At 36.6% G+C, this 23,614-nt stretch overlaps 2 protein-coding genes across 4 annotated transcripts; one reads left to right on the top strand and one right to left on the bottom strand.

The window, feature by feature from the left end:
- Positions 1 to 766: 766 nt before the first annotated feature.
- On the bottom strand, positions 767 to 12,133 carry LOC147866782 (uncharacterized). Of its 3 annotated transcripts, none has more exons than XM_087317262.1 (12): positions 11,613 to 12,133; positions 9,336 to 9,659; positions 8,884 to 8,992; positions 8,690 to 8,783; positions 7,855 to 7,942; positions 7,674 to 7,757; positions 5,770 to 5,866; positions 5,583 to 5,670; positions 5,098 to 5,203; positions 2,766 to 2,858; positions 1,699 to 2,117; positions 767 to 1,350 (listed from the first exon to the last, which is right to left on the bottom strand). In XM_087317262.1, the coding sequence occupies exons 1-11, from the start codon at positions 11,790 to 11,792 to the stop codon at positions 1,725 to 1,727; spliced, it is 1,656 nt and encodes a 551-aa protein (XP_087173388.1). In that variant the 5' UTR covers positions 11,793 to 12,133; the 3' UTR covers positions 767 to 1,350; positions 1,699 to 1,724. The 3 variants fall into 3 exon arrangements, with proteins under 3 accessions (XP_087173388.1, XP_087173389.1, XP_087173390.1); XM_087317263.1 differs by having other exon boundaries at positions 767 to 1,344; XM_087317264.1 differs by having other exon boundaries at positions 9,342 to 9,659; positions 11,613 to 12,131.
- An 8,871-nt stretch (positions 12,134 to 21,004) lies between these two features.
- Positions 21,005 to 23,159, top strand: LOC147866781 (uncharacterized). The gene has a single exon (XM_087317536.1). The coding sequence runs from the start codon at positions 21,192 to 21,194 to the stop codon at positions 22,572 to 22,574; it is 1,383 nt and encodes a 460-aa protein (XP_087173662.1). The 5' UTR covers positions 21,005 to 21,191; the 3' UTR covers positions 22,575 to 23,159.
- Positions 23,160 to 23,614: the final 455 nt, after the last annotated feature.

The raw sequence follows: 23,614 nt of genomic DNA, 5'->3' as shown, positions 1-23,614 counted from the left end.
AAATATTGAAAAGTGAGGGAAGGGGTAGAGTTAAAAATAAGTAAAGGTATGATGAGAATTAGGTAAAGATAAAAGAGGGGTAAAGTTAATATAGAGAGAGACTATAGGGGAAGGATATCATGCAAGAGAAAGTGAGTGGGAGGGAGAGTGATGCAAGGTATATTGGTTACAACGGAAGGGTAGAACATATGTTGAATACAAATGCCGGCTACAATGTAGTCCCATGCATTGGAAAGGAAATACTAAGATTATGCAAAATGCCAACTATTGAAAGTAGTCCTATGCATACATACTAAAAGAGACAAAAGGGAATGCATGGCTACCGAATGTAGTTTGTTATCGGACATGCATAAATCTACTTAGTTTGTTACATCTTTATTTAAAGCATTCTTAACTAGGACCATTTTCAACTTTAAGTGGGTTTTTGCTGAGAGAACCAAATATACAAGCTATTTGACCACAGATAGCAGGGCCCAAGGTACAGTAAAGAGAGTCAGAAATGAGTCTCCTTTGATTTTGTCCATGGAGTAACACAGGAAATAATGATGATGATTGATTTGGTGGTTCTCTCAACAGAGCTTTCGCAGTGTTGCCATTTAGTCTTGTAATGAGAGAGTTGACCATGTGAACAAGAGGTATTTGAATTGTGATTTTTTAAAGAGAGTGAGTAGATGTATGATTAGAATATACAGAATGTAAATAACTAATGATATACATATACAGAACGTAAATAAATCTAATCACATACAAAGAATAAGACAGTATCACAACTGATACCACATTAACTATTGAAGGATAAAATAACTAATTACACATTTGGTGAATAAAATTAACTAGTCATGCTTAAAGAGATAAATAACTAAAGACATGTTCAACGGGATAAATGAACTAATCACAATTTTAGTGGGGAGCTGTCCTGTGTCGTTTACATAACAAATCTCACCACAATGGATTTGTACTCTTTCATTTTCTCTCCCTCCCTTTCTATCTATATAAATGTGTAGACCACTTGCTTTTGAACTTGTTCTGATTCTCCTCAATTATTCCTGACCTCTTTCTTCTGTTTCCCGAAAGTAAATAATCAAACCATTCAGAAAAAATCCCCTGAAATATAGAGAAACAAAATAGTGGCAAACCCACCATCCAGAGGGCAATAATATTTGCATTTTATACCATTTTTGTTGTGTACAAAAAGAGCCAGAGAGAAAGTAATCTCCATATATTCCCAATATGAACATGCAGTCCAAATTGTGATACTGCACCGATCCATCGATAGTCCAAATGCATGAGTATTTATATAACAGTTGGGTAGTCCGATAGCCAATGGACTACTACCTCCTCTCTCTGTTGCTATCAAGAGAAAACAATGCTGTCAGTGCTCACAAAGCAAAAGGAAAATAGCCCAAGATACTTAATTTCTTCTAACAAAAAGAAAAACACAGTTCAATCGTTCCTAGGCAAACTAAGAAAAAAAAACCCAAATTCCTAATTTCTAAGCAAAAAGGAAAAAATAGCCCACTCCCTCAGGTTTTAAGTAAAAGTAAAAAACTGCCCAAATGGCAAACTAAAGAAACTGTCCAAATCTGTTCTTAACCCAAATTAAACAGCCAAATTCATCATTTATAAGTGAAGAAACACAATCCGAATTCCCCATTTCTAAGCAAAAGAAAAACGGTCCAAGTTCTCAACAGTACATACCATTTGTGAAAAAATCCGCGAACATTTCAATGTTTACTATGTCCACTTCCCAACTTACTGCTGTTGTTGTTCATAGTTGAGTTAGCATCCTTGGAAGAAGTGTCAGCTGAGTTACTATCTGGTCTTGTCCACACTTTAACTTGTCCTTCATGACAAACTGTTAGGATAGCATCTTTTGTGAACAAGATTCCAGATAAAGGTTCGACGTGGACACGATGGGCTACAACAGGTGAAAGCTTTGGAACCTCTCTCCTTACAGGTGGGGCTTGCAATACCCCGAATCGATGTTGTGGATTGTCCCAGTACGATGCCTGGCCACTTCCACTACTAAAAGTGGGAGAACCTCCTGAAGGAGCCAATCTCCTAAGAGGCATTACTACCTCATCCATGGAAAGATCCCATAGAAGTAGCTGTGTATCCTGAAGGCATGACAAAATGTAGCAACTCTGTGTTATTTTATCATAGACGACTATATAAATATTATTAAATCATATATATGCTGTTTCTTTATTATAGATTATCAACAAATTCCATAAGTTATTGACTCAATATTTTTCTTTTGTCATTTATTACCAGCCAATATATCGACATTGTTAAATCCTATGTTACTTTATCACAGATTATCACCCAATCCATCAAAGTCATTAAACCCTCAATGTTACTTTATTGCAGATTACACCCAATGCCTCAATGTCGTTAAATTGATTAAAATAAGAGGGTGAAACAGCACAACATGGAATAGGTTATTTTAATCCTTGTCTCAAGGACTTCCGTAGTGCTTTTCAGAAAATAGGCCTTCAGAAACTGACACTAAAATGCAATGTTAACAAAGAAATATTTGCATTGAACAATGTGAATACTAGTTTCCAGAACCAAATGCATAAACGCTAAATGCATGAAACATTTTGAGAAGTTCTAAAATGTAGAATAAGTGTTCAAACTTTAGCGATTCTCAAAATTCTGAACATAAAATACATGTTTTTTAACAACTATGGCATGAACAGATCTCTCAGACCTAGAAGTAGAAAACCCATATCAATGATGAACAAATTTGAGAATAAACACACCTGTCCAACAGAGCCAAAGCGATAAGTTACAGCATCAGCACTGCCATCTGAAGCAGGTTGTGTCCAGAAAGAATCAAATGCAACCCCGCTAACCTGTCATACAAAGGATACTATCAGCCTCATAGAACATCTCACGTGAAAATATGAGCCTCTGCACAGTGAGATGGATTAGTAAAGTAGCTGCACACTTCTCATTTAGCCGTACATGGTATTACAGGAGGAAATTCTCAATGAGGGGAGTGAACCCCAAAACATGATTCCAAGGATGGGTAAGCTGAAAATACACACAAACTGGGAAAAGTTGTTGCTAACAATGCTCAAGAAAAGAGCGGAATCGTTATCCAATATAGCTTACACCCGAGCCTTCGTATTGATACTGTATATTTCCTATATTATCTGCATGCTTATCATCTATGTTTGTCATTGCACAGTGTGTACAAGAGTATGTGGGTATATCCATGGCTCTTCTACAAAGGTTCTGGGCTCCATTGCTCTTGCTAGAGATCTCTGATCAAGCAGCAAGGAGATAGATTATAATGAGACACATGAACAATCAATAAATTCACTTTCGCAATGGACGCTCGCTTGGTAAGTAATACCAAGACATGTCATAACTCCTTTTAGGTTATATTCCTTCTCTCCTACAGTCTTGTGTGCTTTCTGTATGTTTACTGTCTATTTGCTTTCCCTGTATGCTTCTTATGTGTATTAAGTTCCAGAACCCTCACCATGATATCAAAGTGTGAAGCTAGATCTAGTTGTGGAGAAGAATAATTGGCAAGAAGAAGCTCACCGTGCTGGTGGGGCATGAGCAAGGAAGAAGAATGTGACTTGGCCTATAGTTGGAATATGTAGAAAATATCTTGAAAATTCAGGTTGCTTGAATAACCTACATTTTGATCAAAGATGCACTACAAAGGAAGGTGCTAACAACCAAGAAAGTTGGGGGTTCTAAAGATTCTAAAAAGGTAGTGTTAAAGCCAAAACACAAAGGCAAAGACACTGCAGTTGAAAGAAGCAATCAGAAGAAGTATCCTCCTATGAGCTCTGGTATTTTCCATGCAGTGGAGTGCACCTGGCACAGGAAAGAAGAGTTGAAATAAAAAAAGAAAGATTTATCAATGTCTACTAGAGGCAGAAGTTATTGGAATCTGTGAAGCCAACAAGAAAAAGAAAGAACACGTGCCATTTCAAACCAATCAATCAAATTATGAGAAACCAGATTCCAGAGAAGTGAAGACTAAATGTCAAGGAACACAATAATTGTTACATCAAGCTATGTCACGTGATGAGGGGACCATGCATGCTCCTCCAGTAATCTTCTTTCCTTCTCAATGAATTATGGAATATCTGCGTATTCGACTTTCTTCTGTATTTTCTGTATGTTTCCATTGTTCAAGTAAATTCCATGCGTCTCATTGAACTGTGTTTCTCATTTTTGGCATTCTTAATGTCATTTATTTCTATTTGAATTGACGAGTCGTTTTGTCCTCTTTATCTCTGCCTCCTAAAAGAACTGGGAACAACAAAGTATGCAGTAAGCCGTCACAATAATTTCCAGCAAATAGCTCATTAGCAATCTACATGGTCACATAATCAAATAATGGCGTTCTCATGTGAAGTGATGAGGACATCGATATCTTCAAATCACATAGGTGATGTTTCATGCTAATGAAAAATAAGAGTGATGATGAATAAGATGAAATCACTTAGTAAATGATCCACCTTTGCAAAAACTGGGGCTACATGCACAGATTCAAGAAGCAAGTGAAAAAGATAAGGCAAAGAAAAATGGGGCATCTATGATACACCATTCCAAAAACTGGAACTATATAGAGGCAAGAAGCAAACAAAAAGAGTAAGGCAAAAGAAAAAATGAAGATCGTCACTGATGGGAATGGGCGATCTTTCAAGACGAAAAAGCAGTTACAAAGATGCCCTTTAATGAATGTTTGAAGAAGGAGAAAAGTTTGGATACACCGTTATCATTTTCAAAGAGTGATTGGGAAACACAGGAAGTTAGTTTTAAACCTGTTCTGCACCAACGAATAAAGAAATAGCAAACTGTCGAATATCACGACAATCCAGTCAAATTTTCATGAATTATAAAATTTGAAAAGTACAAAAGCTAAAATAGAAATGATGTGATAATTGAATGACATGATTGTTCTGTGTTAAATAGCACAATAATTGTTCAATTACTTGATGTATGCATTTAGGTGCCTAGAATGCAAGAATGTTTTCATTTATTGTTCACATTTATTTCCATGTGATAAATCTGGATTATTTCAGAAGTCACAAAGATATTCTTGCAGATATGTAAAAGAGTTACCCAAGAGTTATGCCCTTCACCCCATGCTACAACAGCGTGATCTTCCATACTCCAAACCTGGACAAGGTCATCTTCACCTCCTGTCAGCACATACTTGCTGTCCATGCTAAAAAAAAGGAAAACATATGCTTCACTACAATGCTCTAGACATAAATAAGTTGCACTGTACTCTTTGCAACAAGAAAACCGACATTCCAGAAGTTCGGTAAAGCACAATTAATAACATTGGTCAATTGATTAGTGGAATAAGAACACGGTATCAGTTAAATATGACACATCACTGCAGATGCATAAAGAATCAACAATGACTTAACATATCCATCCAGCACGTAGAAAATCATAGAGAAAGCTAAAGACGATTGTTTTTCATTAATGGACTGACCTAGAATTCAATTTCTACATAAAACGGAGAGCACCAACATTTGTATACTGCCTGCCTGTGCCTATTTAACAAATATAAGAAATTATAAAGAACAAAAATTTACCTCCATGCACAGCACAAGAGAGCACCAAAATAGCTTTTTCCACCTGACATAAGCTGTTCTGTCTTGAAATCAAAGATTCTAAGGTATCCTGTCAAATTTTGCCAGAATATATGTTTGCCACAAGACCTACTAATTGGAGATACTCAAATATGACTTCAGAAGACAAACAAAATCAGCATATGCATACCATCTCTTCCAACAGTTGCCAAGAACACCCCATTAACTGAAAAGGCAATGCCGTTGATAGAGCCTTGGCAGATATGCCATCTGGCTAAAGGGTTGCTCTGCATAAAATATATGATTTTGAGAACCATCAAACATTTATATAAAACAACAAAATTACTTCCATGTTCTCACTACCACTTTTAGTTCCAAGAGCGTTTCATGTTCCATTTGCATGTAACCAGTGTTCTGTATTTTGTTTTCTTAAACTTCTTTTCAGGTGTTTGAAAGTTTTTCTCATGATTCTATTGCACTTTTCTAAGAAATATAATAAAAAATGGGCTGTAAAATTTTCCATTATGGATTTCCTACACCTTCGTACACCAAGTTTCTATCAAAAACTCTAAATTGAGCTGATCTCTTTGACCCACAACCCAAGTTGAAGACACATAGTTATTTGCTTATCTTCTTCACTCTTTAGTTGACAAAGCATATGTATTCATATTTCTATCTTGTTTTATGTTAAACAGAAACTATTGTGTAGTTAATGTGCATCATATGAATTCTTAACTTGCTAAGGATATATATTTTTATGGGGTTACATCTGAAAGAAAAAACTTCCCCTGTTTGAACCAACCATTTCCCAATGCTTATTAATATTGTAAATGTTTGAACCAACCACTTCCCCTGTTTTCTAATGTTACTGCAATTATCATATAGAAGAAAACAATGCAACATGACGGTGACAAGATAAGTCAGAGGCTGCAATTCGAAATAAACCTTGGAGACTCTTGTTTCATCTCTGTTCTTCATTTTCCCAGCATAATATTCACTAAGATATAGAAGCAAAACAGGGAAGGATTCACAAGGGTTTCTGAATTGTTACGTGCATAACCATAACTGATCATGAGATGGGTTTTCCATAGTTTTTCCTAATCTTATGATGAGTACATGCATATTAATTCTGGAAGGAACGAGGGTATGAATTGCAATGTTCAATTCTACAGTGTGGGATAACTATACCTGCACGTACTTATCATAAGATTAGGAAAAACTATGGAAAACCTATATCATGATCAATTATGGTTATGCGCATAACACAAATTTGTTCATGGGAATCTGTTCTTCGTGCCTCTTGTTACGGGACACCTTATTCACCTTCTAAATAATGTAGAATTTTCTCACCTGGATATGATTATATACTTGAAGCATATCTATCATAACCCTGAATCTTTTGGACTGGGAATAGGTTTACGTTCATTTTCTTGGCTACTATTGACATATATCACATGCTCATCATCAATCCATCAGTATAAAATTAGTGTCTCATGCTTCACCTTAGTGTCATAGAGCACTATGAGGTTACCCATTCTCACAAACATACTCCAACCAATACAGAAGTGAGCAGTCAAAAGTCTAGATAGAGACCGGGGAGATTTTATGACATTCGTCATTTCGCATAGAGAATAATGGTTCAATATTAACTATATGATAAATGACATCACCGGGAAATTTGATTCATAAGAGAAAATATATTCAAATATAAGTGTGAAGATGACTCCTCATTGCAAAGCACACAGTCCCATATGCATACATACGTGTGGAGAGGGATTTATGGGCAAGATAATCAATTCATAATCTATACATAAAAACAAGCAACATCTAAAAGCACATGAAGTAAACCAATCAATGAGATCTCACATCTCAGAAAAATTGAAAGACCTGAAATATTTTATCATCCAATGGTCCTAGGGCTTAAATTGATACACGTATTTTATTGATACAACAGTCAAGCATCAAATAAGAACTGCACAATAAATTTGTTTTTAATATCTGTCATCCATGAAGAGGCGACACAAGGTGATCAAAGTCTTAACTATGCACCCACACAAGGACAGCCCAAGAGAGAGAAAGTGATAGAAAGAAGACCTTGCTGGATCTCGCATGAACAACAAGGAATTGTGTAACTTCTTTGACAGGAGGAAAAGTGGAATCAATGCTTCCCTCCTTATTCTGCCACAGCATTATTAGCAGGCATGTTAAAACAAGAGGCACAAGGAAAATGAAGAACAATATCAGTTTATCGAATTGCAAAAAGAAGATTTTTTACTTTATCATAGATATAAATGTTTCCATCAGCATGCGCAACAACAAAAAGACCATCTCCTTGTGGAACCCACGCTATTGCCGTGCACCGGCTGCATTAAATCACTCAACTAATTTTAAAACAAACAACAAAAACAGTACCCATAGGCAGTACCAAAGATGTGTCTACTTAAATCAATATATCAACATAGCAACTCTAAACAATTCCCTCCAGATAAATCAGTTCATATTAATCTATTGTTAATTGGAACATTCAATATCCTCAATTGCTTCTTGTTGCGATATCAGTATTAAAATACTGAAAAGACAAATAAAAGCTATTTTGGTGATGGACAATAACATATCATTACAACACATTACTAGATAAAGATTGCAGGGACCACAAGAAGTTTCTTAGATTGCAAAATATGATTTCACAAATATGTTCCAATTCATAAAGCACAGAAACACATTTTTAAATATCCCCAAGGGTTTTACATTATTTGTAAATTGTACAGAAAGATCAGTTCAAACATCTGAACGGAAAGATTCTCATAGGATGTAGAATGAGTTCAATGTGAGTATTCAAATGCTAAGAAGGTCTAAAAGACAGTTTGCTTATGGAGCATAAATCATGGAAATATGCGGAATGGGCTGATATCAACAATTATATTACTTCTGCTGCAATGAGCACATGACTAACCCATCCCCCCCACAAAAAAAGGAAATCCAACAATGGTTAAAGAAACTGAAAAATAGACAAGTTTTATTGAATTTTTACAGTTCATTCATGCCAATTCATATTTGTACTCTTGGTTTTAGACATGCCCTTTTAGTCCCTCTATTTATTTTCTCATTACCTGTTATTTATGGAACCATCTTTGTTGAAGTGCATGGCTCCAAAAGGTTTCTTCCCAGGGTCTTGCAGTTGCTGTCTCAATGACACAGAAAACACTGTAAACCAAAAAAAGGAATATAAATTATTTGTACTGCTAAACTGAACAAATAGGGTTGTTGCTATTATTAGATGCATGTCCAGCATAATTATGCATACCATCTCCTGTGCTCATTCCAATCAGCAGATCATGTCCATCTTTGGCTTCTGAATCAAATGCATGACAAACTGGAATACCGCTACTGAAAAGAATAGCTTTAATTGGTTCCTGAAACAGTGAACTGGGCATCAAAAACATAATCAATGTTTTCTACATTGTACATATATTTTATGCAGAAAAAAGGTTTTAGCCAGACCAAACACTATTAACTATGCAAACCGAGAATAATAGGTTTAGCAGCCCAAAAAGACATTATTAGTACCACATACTTGAAAATGATTAACTCATAATACATCAATCACAATTAATATGTTCACAGCTCATTAGATATAACAAAAGGCATCGAATGAGTAACCAGCATTTTCTATATGGTAAATACATTCTCAATACAACAAAAATTTAGTCATGCAATGCCAAAAACAATCATAGCTTTAGCAAGCAAAAGACATACCCGTACCTTATCATGTGTATTGTAGTCACTGATACAAAGGGAGGCACCGACATTGAATATGGCATATGTTCCCTCTCCATCATAGCTAGGGGCAGATGAACCATTGGTTACACCTATGCCAATATTAGGTGTGGCTGAAGATTTTTGAGCTCCTCCAGTGAATTTATTAGTACCATTTCCTCCTCCAAACCCTAGTGATCTTGGAGCAGATACAGAACCCAAAAGAAATCTCTGTGTAACCAGCTTTACACTACTGCTCGTACTGAAGCTACTATTCACTGACGATGCTAGGATAGGCTTCTCCTTCAGGTGAGCCATGGTAACCTGCCAAAGTCAAAAATAGATATACTACGTCAAAAGAAGAATGGGTTTGAAATGTATATGTTATCAGTAATAAATTTATTATTGGCTGTATTGGAAAATCTAATATTGGCAACTTTTCAAGGTATTTGGAAACTTTTGAACCTTGGCTATTTTACGCCAAAGTAAGAAATAGGTTCAACGTATATTAATCTTTAAGTTTGAATTACCTATGTACTTCCTTGGCAGTTTAATCAGTCATCCTACATTATCAGACTGGATTACATTAAAAAAATACAGGGTAATATTCACCAAATCGCTACCTTAAAGTTTTTGGGAAACGTTTGGCTTTTTTGAGCCAGAAAAGAAAATGAGGTGAAATGTATAATAATCTCAATCCCTATCTACTTCATTTGTAATCTCGTCAGTCATGCAACCTGCATTATGCTATTACGATAGTTATGTTGAAAAACAATTGAGGATAATATTGGCAAAATGGTTAGCTTGCACAGTTTTTGGAAACTTCCGACTCTTTAAGCCAGAAAGAAGAAATTGGTTGGTATGCACATAAAGCCCAATCCACCAATAACCCAATTCAACTCACAAGGTTTTTGAATCTTTCTGTCAGATATATATGAGTTGGTTCTACAGGGAAGGAACTTCTTCATTTCCCAAAGTATGTAGTTAAACATGGATAATCCAAATTCTTCGATTTTTATTCCGCAAATTTACTATTACCTGGTGGAACCAGACTATCACTCAGTTTATATTGAAGTGTATCTGAGTTATGTACATGTTAAGGATATCTCCTATACCTGTAAACCTATTAAAATAATGTTCTTTTGTTATCTCCACTTTGCTTATGAGGCTAATCAGCATGGGAAAAAAAACATCCTGTATGTTTCATGGCCCCTTTGTACATTAATCCCTTGGTAAACTAGTAAAGAATGCAGCCTGCATTATGCTATTACTAAATAACATTGGACAACGACTACTTTTTTTGGTTCTTGAAATGTTTTGACTATTTTGACAATCTGACTTTAGAAAGATCCCAACAAAAAAATTTTAAAAATAAGAAATTCGTAATTACTAGTAAGATTCGTGGAAGGTTGAAATATTAGCCCAATATTTCATGATTACAAGCGTAAATTTTCCCAGTCATCTATACTTGGATAGTTCATGGAGTTCTAAAAGCATAGCATAGATTCTCTCAGCCATTTCTACAGAGAGATTCTATGGTTCACTTATTTTCTTAAGGTTGTGTGAGAGAATATTCTGCATAATTTCACAGGAAAGCACAACTATCAGCCTCTAGTTGTTGACATTGTCTCAAAATATCCATCCATTACCATTATTTTAGAATTGGCCTTTAATTAACTTTAAAATTATTTATTAACAGCAATTCCAATATATGGTGGACTTGTATTTGAACGCATCACATTATTTAGAGATATATCAACTGTCAATTTCAAAATTTCCAGAATATTTAAACTAAACAGAGGTGCAAACTGCAAATTACACTAAAATTGGCAGGTTTTTGCTCCGAATATACAATTATTGCACCCAGGATACATTCAATGATTATAAAACAGAAGTTAAAAGCAAACTAATTTAACAGAAAAAACTTGATGCCATAATTTTTTAATGAAACTTGAAAGCAGTTTTTCCATCAAAAATCATTTATTAAAAAAAAAACTATAACAATCCGATTAAAAACTTGAAAACTTCTAGTAAGTAATAAGATCTACACAAAACCTAATTGATAGGTTCAGCATGGCCATTTTGTAGACTAATATCCATCAAATAAAAATAAAAAAGCAAACTTGAAAGCAGTTTTTTCTAAATAAAGCAGATTACTTATATCACTTAAAAAATAAGATAGCTTAAAAACAAAACAATGACTGAAGCAATTTATTTGAAACCCGAGCGAAAAAATCCAAAAAACTTAAGAGAAAAAAAAAGGATCTAAGCAAAAACCTGAGTGAAAGCTTTAGAATGGCCATAGTGGGGACTCGGAAAATGGGTCTTCTCATGGGAGAACTTGTATCGGCCTTCGGGCGTCTTGAAATTTGGCTTTACACCTGGCGATGGAGAAACAGAAGAAGAGGACTGTGCTGTCGGAGGGGGGGGAGGAGGAGGAGGAGAAGCGGCCGCCATGAATCAATCGCCTTTACCGATATCATCAACGCAGACATAACAAATAACAGCACCAAATATAAAAGAACCCAAGAGGGAACAAAAAGCTCTGGTCAAAAGGAGAGAGATAAAGCAGAATTATGTTCTCTTCGCCTTCTTCGCCGTGTTTTTCTTTTCTTTTCTTTATCTGCTTCTTCTGGCTAATTGACCTCACACAAAGGGAAGGGAAGGGATCTTCCTTATTTCAAATTGTGTAATCTACGTCTGAGCAACAGATAAGTCTTCATAATCCTTTGTAAGCCGACGCAGACAAGACACAGAGACTGTGCGTGCGTGAGAGAGAGAGAGAGAGAGAGAGAGAGAGTGTGTGTGTGTGTGTGTGTGTGTGTGTGTGTGTGTGTGAGAGAGAGAGAGAGACAGAGAGAGAGAAGAGAGAGAGAGAGAGAGGAGGAGAAGAAGACCCTTTCATTCACATGCTTTATGTTCAAACCAGAGTGTTCTTTCTTCACTTTTGCATTATGTAATGTGTATGTACCATAGTATTAAGTTTTAACCATACGTACCATACGTGCATTCACGACTGTTTTCAATCATTCGAGTATGATAAACACCCTCCGAGTATGGTAAAATACCATACTTTTGTATTCATTATTTATTATAAGGTAAATTATTTTTTTTTTAAAGTAAGAAAGTTACCGTAAAAAGTGTTTAAAAAAATATATACGAATGTTTTGATAACATACGCTTTCGTTTGCATTCGTGTTGAAAAGGAATGTTTGCCAATGCATTCGAGTATATTACGTACTATGGTATGTACTATGTGTGTATGTATGTATTGCTACCAAATAATAAAGAGGGTTGGCGAGGGAATCGCGGCCACGGACGATGCAAGGCGTTGAGCTGAGGGTGTGTGCGATTTGCATCGTCCGATGTGAATAATAATAATAAAAGCACCTCGATGAAAAAGTCGGCATGAAACACTTGACCCGTCAAAGTATCTAGACACCCTTCTCATAATTATCAGACACCCTGCTCAAATCAAACACCCTTTTCATAATTGTTAGACACCTTGCTCGTAATTTTCAAACAGCCTGCTCATAATTGTCAAACACCTCGATCATAATTGTGTGACACCTCACTCGTAATTGTCAAACACCCGACTTAGAAGGGTTTAAGTTATACAAGCAAGCACCAGTCGAATTTTCGACATATTTTCAAATCGGAGATTGAGCTATTTGGAGGGATTTTCAAATCTAAGATTTTTTGACATTATGTTCAGCATCACCACCTGCATTACAATCAACAACACCACTTTCAAATCATTCATGTATGTATTTTATTGTAGCTTGTTGGTTTTTTCTATTTGTAAAAGTGTGTTTTCCGGAAAATGGGATCATAGCGTTAAAATGAATCAAGGTTACATATTGTATATGCCTCTAGGTTTTGTGTATTCGGAATTGAAGAATGGGATTGTACATGATATGTAGTTGCTTAATAATGTTAATATGGATTGTTGAAATAGGTTTAGAGTTTTGGAATTGAAAATGGGATCACAAAGTAAAAATGAATTAGGGTCATGTAAAGATTTGTATATGTCTCAGGGTTTTGTGTATATGTCTCATGTAGTTTCTTAATAATGTTAATATGGATTGTTAAAATGGGTGTAGGGTTTACATATTTTGTTATATATTGCTGGTTAAAGATGGTTGCAAAGTCCAAACACTTCGAAATGGAAGATGTCGATTGGGGTGATGCATATCACTCTAGAGGTATGTCACTTCCACATACTTTCTTTTGAATAACAGTTTTGTATGTGTGGGTCATAGAAAGGACACAACCACGTACTCTATTGTGATCCACTTAATAATAATCCAATAGGCACTTTGAAGAGACTGCCAGAGATGGCCATACATACCATATGTAGTGGCAACGACGACCATTGCATTGTGACGAAGGGCCAACATCACCAAGTGCACATCTCAACCTAGCCCAATGGGTGGAACTGGTTATTACGTGATGCAGACCATTCAGATGTTAGTGGGGGAGTTCATCCAAGGCTTCCCATCTTCCAATTTTGTAAGGATGGCATGACATGTGGACTGCATGGAATTTTTATGATTAATGGGTGGGTTCTTGTAGTCGCACCTTTTTTACAAGGTACAAAGAAGTGGTTCGGACTCGCGGACGTAAATCTCCTTTGAACAAACATGGCAAAATGGGCTTGAAGGATTTTGGGACTTCCGATTTCATAACCATGATAGTTTTTGTATATGAATCAACCACTTTTGTATTGTAGTTGCTTCGCTATGTATATGAATCAACGAATTTTGTATATGTTCCACATTGTAGTTGCGTTGGTATGTATATGAATCAACAAATTTTGTAGAGAGAACATTTTGTATATGCCTTGGATTGTATATGAAGGCCTCATTTTGTATACTCTTGATCATGTATATGAATATACTCTTTTGTGTCTTCTATATATGAATATACTCCTTGGCACATTTGAACTATGAATATACTCTTTGGCACATTTTGTATGTCATAAAGACTTGGTGTGTATGGTAAACACGTATTAAAAAATGGTATGATGTAGATCATGCACAACAAACATTTGTTCACAAGTACAACAAAATTCATGAAAAATGTATGAAAACTTGGTATGACATAGATCATGCACGCGACAAACATTTGATCACAAGTACAAAAAAATGTATGATATAGGTCATGCACACTCATCTATATCTATTAAGTGTTGAACTTAAATATATATAACTACAAGCCCAAGGATAGATCAAACTTATGAAATAGTTAAAAGTACAACTTTAGTATAATAAAGTTCATAATCAATATGGAATTTGGAAATTCTACCAAGTACCATTAGATGGAGAAAGTCATCGTAAGATTACTCCTTAACTATGGAATGCATAACTGATTTATGATCAATATGGGGCCCATTCGTTGATTCACTTTGTAAAGCTTGTTACACAACATGTTCAAAATGTATGTGCACATGTTCAAACTCATCTACATGTATTAAGTGTTGAAGTTAGATATTGGACATTTTGTGATTATATATTTTATAATTTGAAGCTTTATGTATTAAGTTTAGTGTAATTGGAAGATTGATATCTTTTAATGGAGTTATGGTGTAACATTTTGATGTCAATTTTTTTTTTTACATTTAGAAAAATTTCAAAGGTTTCATGTTTGATTTGAGTAGGGTGTCTAACAATTATCAAAGTGTGTCTGAAAATACAACAAGGTGTTTGAAAATAGAGCAGGGCGTTTGACAATATCAACAAGGTGTTTGAAAATAGAGCAGGGTGTCGGATCGGTTGTCTAGTTACAACTTTTTCACAAGCACGCTCTTTTTTATCCACATCAGACGGTGCAAATCGCACTCACCCTCAATCAAACACCTTGCACCATCTATGACTACGATTCCCTCGTCAACCCTCTTTATTATTTGGTAGCAATTAGACACGAGCATGTACATATGTATGTACTTGTGTATGTACGTACGTACGAACAAACAAATGAACGTATGTATGTATGTATGTATGTATGTATGCATGCATGCATGTGTGTGTGTGTGTGTATGTACCTATGTATGTATGTATGTATGTTTGTACACACATTTATATGAGTAGAGAAACACATTTCATCATCGTCCATCGCAATATGCCAACCTTCGTGTGTTCTCCATGTCCATGTCCATGACCATGCGAGTATTGTTGTCGAATAATGAAACATAAGAACCCACTCGAATGTCTATGTTGGTTCGTGTTTGTCCATTTTGAACGATGAAGAATGGGGTTGCATTTCATGTCTTTGTTCATTTTGTGTGCTTTGCTTCTTTTGTTTATTTTTTGTGGAGATCATATGCCAACCTTTGAGACATTAGGTACAATGTCATGTGCACAAGTTTTCTCACTCCCCTCAATGACCTAAGTTCCTCATGTGGATACTTGGGCTTGGTGGGTTCACACTTAAGCCATCCTAATTGACATTTCCATTGAATGTGTCTTTTTTACATGAATCTTCAACCAAAGGCCGACCTGCAGTCGGGAGATTACAAATTCATCTACCTATGTTAATTTAGCCATCCTAAATGACATTTCCCTTGAATGTGTCTTTTTTACATGAATCTTCAACCAAAGGCATTGTGAGTGATGAATGTGGAGGTGAGGAAAAGGAAGGGGTTGTGTGGGGAATGGGTTAATGTGTGTTGTGTTAGTAGTAGTATGGATGTTTGGCATTGTAGTAAAGCCTTTAGGTGGGATGTAGCATTCGTTATTGTTGGAAGCACCTACATGTTGTCATTATCCATGCTTGTGGGCAAGCAATGTAAGTTGGCCTGATTCGTATGAGTTTTTTTATTTTTTAATACCTTACTTTATATATACGTGCATGGAATTGCCTATTACGTACATTTATAGTTAATTATCTATTATGACAATTATTACTATGTTGATATCTTATTCCAGATATGGACTTACATAGTTCTCTATCAAATAATACACACACACCATGAGTCTTTTGTGTCAAATGTGACAATTTATTAGGTAGGGATGTACACCTTGTCTATTTCATATTATTTATTTACGCATTGTATTATGTAGTTATTGGTGGATGTGTTGATATTCAGAGACAATGGATGTAAGTGTGTAGAGATGACGTAAAATCATGATGTAAAATGGGGGCATATCAGTTAGAACGTGACATACTTGCAAATGAGGAGGTTATTGATGATGAGTGGTGAGGTATGCATGAGGAACTGAGAAGGCAAGAAGGGCTAAAGATGAATAGGAAGAGGAAATGAGGTTGGATAGGAAAAGTAATATAGCAAGTGGGAAAAAGTATTAGAACAAGAGAGTAAAGATTGGAAAAATGAAAGAGAGAAAGGGAAAATGAAGTACGGATGGATGTAGCTCAGTTGGTACGGTTGCCCAATAGAGACCAAGAGGTTATGGGTTCAACCCCTACGTTCCACAATAACATCTAGTGAATTAAAAAGAGATATCTATGAAGTGTATGTCTAACCTCTATTGTGTCTTTGTGTGTTTGTATTACTATGGCTTCAAACCTAAGACATAGTACTTGTGTGTAACAACTTACCACTAGGGTAAGGTACTTACAATAATAATAAAAAGAGAGAAAAGGAGAAAATGAGAGAGAACTCGAGAAGCAAAAGGGTTTAGGGAGAATTTGGGCATGTTTGAGGAGTCAAAACTAGGAGTTTCATTGATTCCCCCCTTAAGTAATAGTTAGAACCTTTTTCATGCGCCATGTTCTCGAGGTTTCTTTTTGCACATGTGGTGATGGTACTATGAATATTCACCTATGCTTGAAATGGGTTCTTTTTAGCGGTTACACTACGAACTTGGGTCCATAACATAGTGGAAACCAAAGGACTAGTGCATGATGAAGTGTTTCAGATAATTGCTTCGTTAGGGGTATCACAATGTCTAATATGTGATGTGACATCTTCCTTAGGTTGGTCCGGTATAAGGATGTCAAAAAATAAGGTGCATGCTTGGACTTGGGTGAGCTCTGAGCTCAAAAGGTGATTGACTTTGGGTTAATACACCACATACTAAGAGTTTCGACTAAAAGATTGTCATGGTCAAGAAGTACATATATTTTGTACTCATCGATCGTATACACTTGCTTGAGTGACACCAAAAATCTTTGACGATGCATGATAATGACAAGGTTCCCACAAGCATCACTCAAGCCTCCACGTGAACCTTATTGGTATGACGCCAATTTACATGCAAGTGACCTATCACCTTACACATTGGATATACATCGACATCAATGCCCACAAGTTAGTCATTGCATACTACTAAGGGCAACAAACCCAAATGTAATCAATGCTCACATGAGAGGGTGGTGACACTAGCTTATGTGTCAAGTAACACAAAGGTGCTATGCTCATGGATTTTGCAAGAGATTCAAAGGAGTTGATGTTCACTCGCAAACATGGGCTAGGTTGTTTCTAGGATGTGTGCTTCCTAGTGGTGTTTGTGATATATTGACATCGGAAGTTTTAGGTTCGACACCTGACATGGATACGATGAAGCAATAATAAGATTTGCCATTCTCATCAAAGCATTGGGTTCCAACAATACAATGAACATATGCATGTTGTTCATTGTAGAATCATAGCTCATTTTGGAGTCTTATCCTCAAATTTCAACCATATGCTTCATTTTGAAGGTAATCTGCATCATTGTCCACTTCACATGCCAATAACCCCCCCCCTCAAAATATGTAGTCATAGATTGATTATTCATGAGGGAATTACCTTCCTATTTGTGTAGCTTCCAAGTGTACACTTGCACTCGATAAGTCTTATTCACTTTTTCATGTAGAGATACCTATCTTGACACTGCAAAAAATCCCCTCCAACTTAAGGTTTCCTTGTGAATAAAAGATGCAGTAGATGATTGGGCACCATATTGTAGAGATCACACACCTTGACTCAATCTTCGATAGGTCAATGGCCCTCACCTAGTCCGTCACAAGTTGAATTACACGAAGGGAAGGTCATCCTAATAGGCAATCGTAGGCCACTTGGTTGTCTAATCTAATAACTATGAATGTGAGGTTGTACTTGACGTTGTATATTGTGAAGGGGTGATAAATTATCATGCCCTCTATGTGTTAGATTGACCCATTAGTGATGTAGAGTTTTAACTCAACCTCAACCATCTTGAGACTAATGTTAGAACACTTACTTTGAGTGTGGATAGTCCTCAATATGCTTCCATTGTGTCTTAAGTTATACTCCCTTTAGCTCACACCCATTGAACAACCATTCCTTCAATACTAAGGTCTAGATCTTGTGCATACCACAAACACATGTTTTTTATGAGTTTCTATATTGTTGACTCCATAGGGTGTGTAATAGATATGGAAAGAACATATATATATATATATATATATATATATAGGGTTTAGGGTCACACCCATTGAACAACCATTCCTTAGATCTTGTGCATACCACAAACACGTGTTTTTTATGAGTTTCTATATTGTTGACTCCATAGGGTGTGTAATAGAGATGGAAAAAACATATTTGATTCTATCATATAAGCATATATATATATTATAATATATATATATATATATTATATATATATATATATATATATAGGCTTGACTTGTTAACTATTCTTTTTGTATATTGATAATATTGCCAATTGGCTAACATCAGGGTATATTTTGTAGTTTGACCTTAATATAATCATAGTAGGATTTCTTATCATAGAACTTGTTGACATACAAAGATAATATACTACTATGCATGTGAACACCTAATGGATGTGACCACCCATTAAAGAGTGGGTAGATGAAAAGAGATATTCCACAATGTTTGTGTTACGAAAACTTAATTTATAATGTTTCAACATTTGACAAAAGGAAATATACTTTATTCAATCTTCAATTTCGTTTCATGTGGATAATAAGGGTTTGACATTATATGGGAACTGGGCACAAATAGTCATTATATATTTTGTTTGCCTCTAGAAATTCAAAAAGATTCTATAATTGTTATTGAGGCTAAATTATGAAACCATAAGCGCGCTTCAAGTCAATAGTAATATGACGACAAAATATGAATATATTGTTTGTAGGTAGTAAATCACTTGGAATTTCGATGTCCAAGGTTCTAGGTTTCAAAACCTACCAAAGCCACAATGTGTCAAAGTTCCATTGCTCAAGACCTTAAGAAAGGATATGATGCATGCACTAATGTAAGTGCATAGAAAACCTTGTGGTTCTAAATTCATCAGTAGATCCCTTGGTCAGCACAATAAATAAGCTTCAAATGATGAAATACACCTTGGTTTCTCCACTTCTTACTATGATTGACTTCTAAAATCCCAAAAAGCTATTTTCAAACTCATACGCTTGTCCACTTGAGAGCACATAAGCACTGAAATAAGTTTTTGGCACATTTCATTATCATAATCATAGGTTTCAGAAGTCATACTAGGAACAACAATCGTTGAATATTGTCTCTTGTATATCAATGTTAAATGCAAATTGACGAAAAGCCCTTCTATTTGGGTGTGGTATGAAATTTGAGTTTTTAACAACTTCAAATGCATAAAGGTCCTTGATATAAAAGGTAACATGCTAATCATATCATAGAACTTTCGAATAAAAATGTCATTCCTGCGATTCAGGCGGGTTGTGTGTTCCTCTATCTTGACTATCCTCCACCTCCTTTCTTGCGTTCACACCACACCTTAAAGTCTATGCATAAAAAAGAGAGATAGTTCACACAATGAGCAATTGGATGGGTGAGATGGCAATAAATTTCTTAATTTAAAGGTCAAGTAAATCATGGGATTTTTGTTTATGTCATAATAAAAATACAAGCTCTTGATGAAACTTAATGATTTTAGAAAGAAAGAAAAAAACACTCTCTAAAACATTAGAAGTTGTTGATCTTGATTCTTAAGAATACATATTCTAACAATGGCTATTAAGATATATACAAACTTTACCTATTTCAAGCACCCCAAGTGGCACTTTAATTTGAGACACAATAGCCATGTATCATTGTCGATGGAGACATATCACTATAATTGTTGTGTCCGCTCTCATATTAAACAATTTCTAGTGAAAAGCCTAAACAAAAGAAAAGACAAAACATGTTCTATAAACAGAAGATTGCATAAATAAATAGAAATGTTTCATTAGTATGCACCACACACACACACACACAATGGACTTACATTAGAAGGTCAACACACATACACATACACATACACACACAAACATACATATTACATACAACACGCTGCACACACACACACACGCTGTAAACGAATGCAAACGAACGCGTATGTTATCAAAAACATTCGTATGTTTTCAAATATTATTATTTTTACCTTAACTTTCTTACCTTTTAAAAAAATTTACCTTATAATAAATAATGAATACAAAAGTATGGTATTTACCATACTTCGAGGGTGTTTACAAATTACCATACTGGAATGATTGAAAACATTATCGAATACGAATGCACGTATGGTACGTATGGTTCATACTACAGTAACATAACACGCTACACACACACACACACACACACACACATTCCTTGTAAGATGATATAACAAAAAAAGTGAGTGCATCTATAACCCTTCAGTTTTCTTCTCCCGCGATTGGAAATGGACGGCCAGGATTCATCGGGGGCGGCGTTGACTTATTACAGAAAACGATGCGTGCCGGATTCATTCACCTGCTTTAAAATGGACGGCCACTATTCATCGAAGGCGATGCTCTCTCTCAGTTCTCTCTCTCTCTCTACCAGACGATCGATTCCTCTGATCGCTCCATATCTCTGAATCCATCCATCCATCCATCCATCCATCCATCCATCCATCCTGTCTGCGTGTCATGACTCGCGATGATTCCTCCCATCATCCTGTCATCGGATTGTCGCCCACAATTTCCGACCAATACAGATCCGCCGCCGCCATGGATTACTACGCCATAGTCGTCAAGGATCGCACCTTTCCTCCTCATAATCCGTCGCCCACCATCGTCTCTCTTCCAATGATCGACGACGACGACGACGACGATAATTATTGTTATTATTATAACGATGATGATCGATTCATCATATTCTCTGATCATTCCCAGTCGACGACGGCCAGGATTGACTCTCCAGCAGCCAAGGCGGCGGACGTTATTGATGATGATGAATCTGTAGAAAATTCAAAATCCACGGACGCGATTGATTCTCCAGCAGCCAAGGCGGCGGACGTTATTGATGATGATGAATCTGTAGAAAATTCAAAATCAACGGACGCGATTGATTCTCCAGCAGCCAAGGCGGCGGACGTTATTGATGATGATGAATCTGTAGATAATTCAAAATCAACGGACGCGATTGATTCTCCAGCGGCGGCGGCTGAGGGCGGCGATGATGCGATGGGCAGATCAGCGCCCAAAACCTGGGATGAATCGGAAGAGAAGGGCATTGTGGGATGCCGTGGGGAAGACGCTTCTGATAAGGAATCGGAATGGACGGGAGCGATGGCAGGAATCGGAGGTGATCCAAACAGAATCCATGGAATCATGCTATCGCCCACTGTCTTACCGAGCAATGCCTTCCGCCCATCAAACCCTACTCCTAACATGGAGAGAAGCAGATCACTAGATGCAGGGCTCCACACCATAAACGCCCATAACAAGAATGGCATATCTTGTGATGGCGGCGAAGAAATGGAGCAACCAAATGGAGGCCTAATGTCCGGTCAACTAGTAACCGGATCGGATCGATCCGCATTAACCAGTTTCAATCGATCCGCATCATTGTCATCGTCGTCATCATCGACAAACCACAAGCGGACCGAGACATACGAGGAGTTCCTGCGCCGGATCGAGCAGACGATGCGGAATCATAACTACATGTACGACAAGGACTACGGGGAGGAAGCAGGGGGGATATTCCTGTCGGGAGTGCTCGAGGAAACGGAGTCGTTCACGAAGCGCGAATTCGGCCCCTCGGGTGCGCCCAACTACATGGACCTAAGGAGCAGTGCCAATCACCATAAAAAGAACCACCTTCAAAGTAGTAGTAGTACGAGAGGAGGCGGCGCACGAGAGCCTCTTGGCGGCATTGTCGTGAGTGTCGTCCGACACCACCAAGCACCACGGGCCCATAGTGTCTCCATCATCGACGTGTTCTTATGGCCCTTCCGGAAGATTCGCAACGGCTACATGGGTTGTATGTGGATTGTCGACGACACCGCACCACCTTGGCGATTCACCTGAATCTCTCCTCCCTCGGGGTTAGAGTGTTGGAGTGAGAAACATTTATATAGAAAATTGTGTTGAGATACGACCAGTTTGTGTACTATATGTAATCCTTGTGTATAATGTACACATTTTCTGTTGGAGTTCAAGCTCCACTTGTTTGAAAAGACGTTCGATATGGCAAATTGTGGTGTTGTTCTTTGATATATTTGTAAAAGACCTCGAATCTTAGATCTTGGGACAATTTCAACCGGCTCCATTGGCCTCTACGGAATCAACTGTTCATTTTTGGTGTTATTATACCAATGTGGGCCTTTGAACCATAGAATGTTTAACCTTCCACAATCACACAATGTTTCAAGCATTGGTTTACAAAACTCGCCTCCATATACTCGATATTGGAATATTTCACACATCACCCCCTTTCAATGGTGCACACACACTTAGTTAGGACAACAATAATATGTTTATCGGTTTCCATCATTTGGCTCCTTCACATGGCCAAGGGTGACCATATCTTGTTTGAGACCACATGTTTATTGTTCTTCCAATGTAATCACATGCTATGCTAGCAAGTAATAAAATCACATGTTATGGTTACAAGCTTGAATATTCCGGATGGCCATAAACGCAAGATTGAGACCCACATGGATTGAGACCCACATGTAATGACATGACTTTTCTCTTCTTCTTAGTATGATGAAATCCTATATGTTGTTTATGGAGAGTTTGAGCCTGAGACCACATGATATTGATTTTAACGTTTGAGGATAATAACCATTCACAAATGTTTCGACCTAATTAGTTTTTATGCTAACCATTAATTAATTACTTAATATAAGTTCCTTCCTCTCATTGGTCATTCTTGTCACCACATGTGTATATTAATCCTGATTCATCCAAGTATTTACTCTTTATTTGATTTCCATTATGTCTCTACCAACATATTATATGAGAATCGTTTGGCCATTGCCCTAGTCGTAATCAAGACCAACTTTTGACCATATTATATATCTACCGTGCTCCTCTTTAGCTCATATAGATTAACACCATTGATC

This window comes from Azolla caroliniana, unplaced genomic scaffold (genome assembly GCF_043228905.1).
Source record: "Azolla caroliniana isolate FFs.n. ecotype wild unplaced genomic scaffold, voAzoCaro1.0.p SCAF_3, whole genome shotgun sequence".
NCBI classification, from domain to species: domain Eukaryota; kingdom Viridiplantae; phylum Streptophyta; class Polypodiopsida; order Salviniales; family Salviniaceae; genus Azolla; species Azolla caroliniana.
Note: the sequence above shows the minus strand (reverse complement) of the source record. Positions and strands in the feature narration are given on the sequence as shown.

Excerpts from the sequence above, each read along its gene's own strand:
- LOC147866782 (XM_087317262.1), bottom strand. The coding sequence starts at position 11,792 with ATGGCGGCCGCTTCTCCTCCTCCTCCTCCCCCCCCTCCGACAGCACAG. Across the intron at positions 8,993-9,335 it reads ATACACATGATAAGGTACGG|GAACCAATTAAAGCTATTCT; the intron begins GTATGTCTTTTG and ends TCACTGTTTCAG. Across the intron at positions 7,758-7,854 it reads ACATTTATATCTATGATAAA|AATAAGGAGGGAAGCATTGA; the intron begins GTAAAAAATCTT and ends ATGCTGTGGCAG.
- LOC147866781 (XM_087317536.1), top strand. The coding sequence starts at position 21,192 with ATGACTCGCGATGATTCCTCCCATCATCCTGTCATCGGATTGTCGCCC.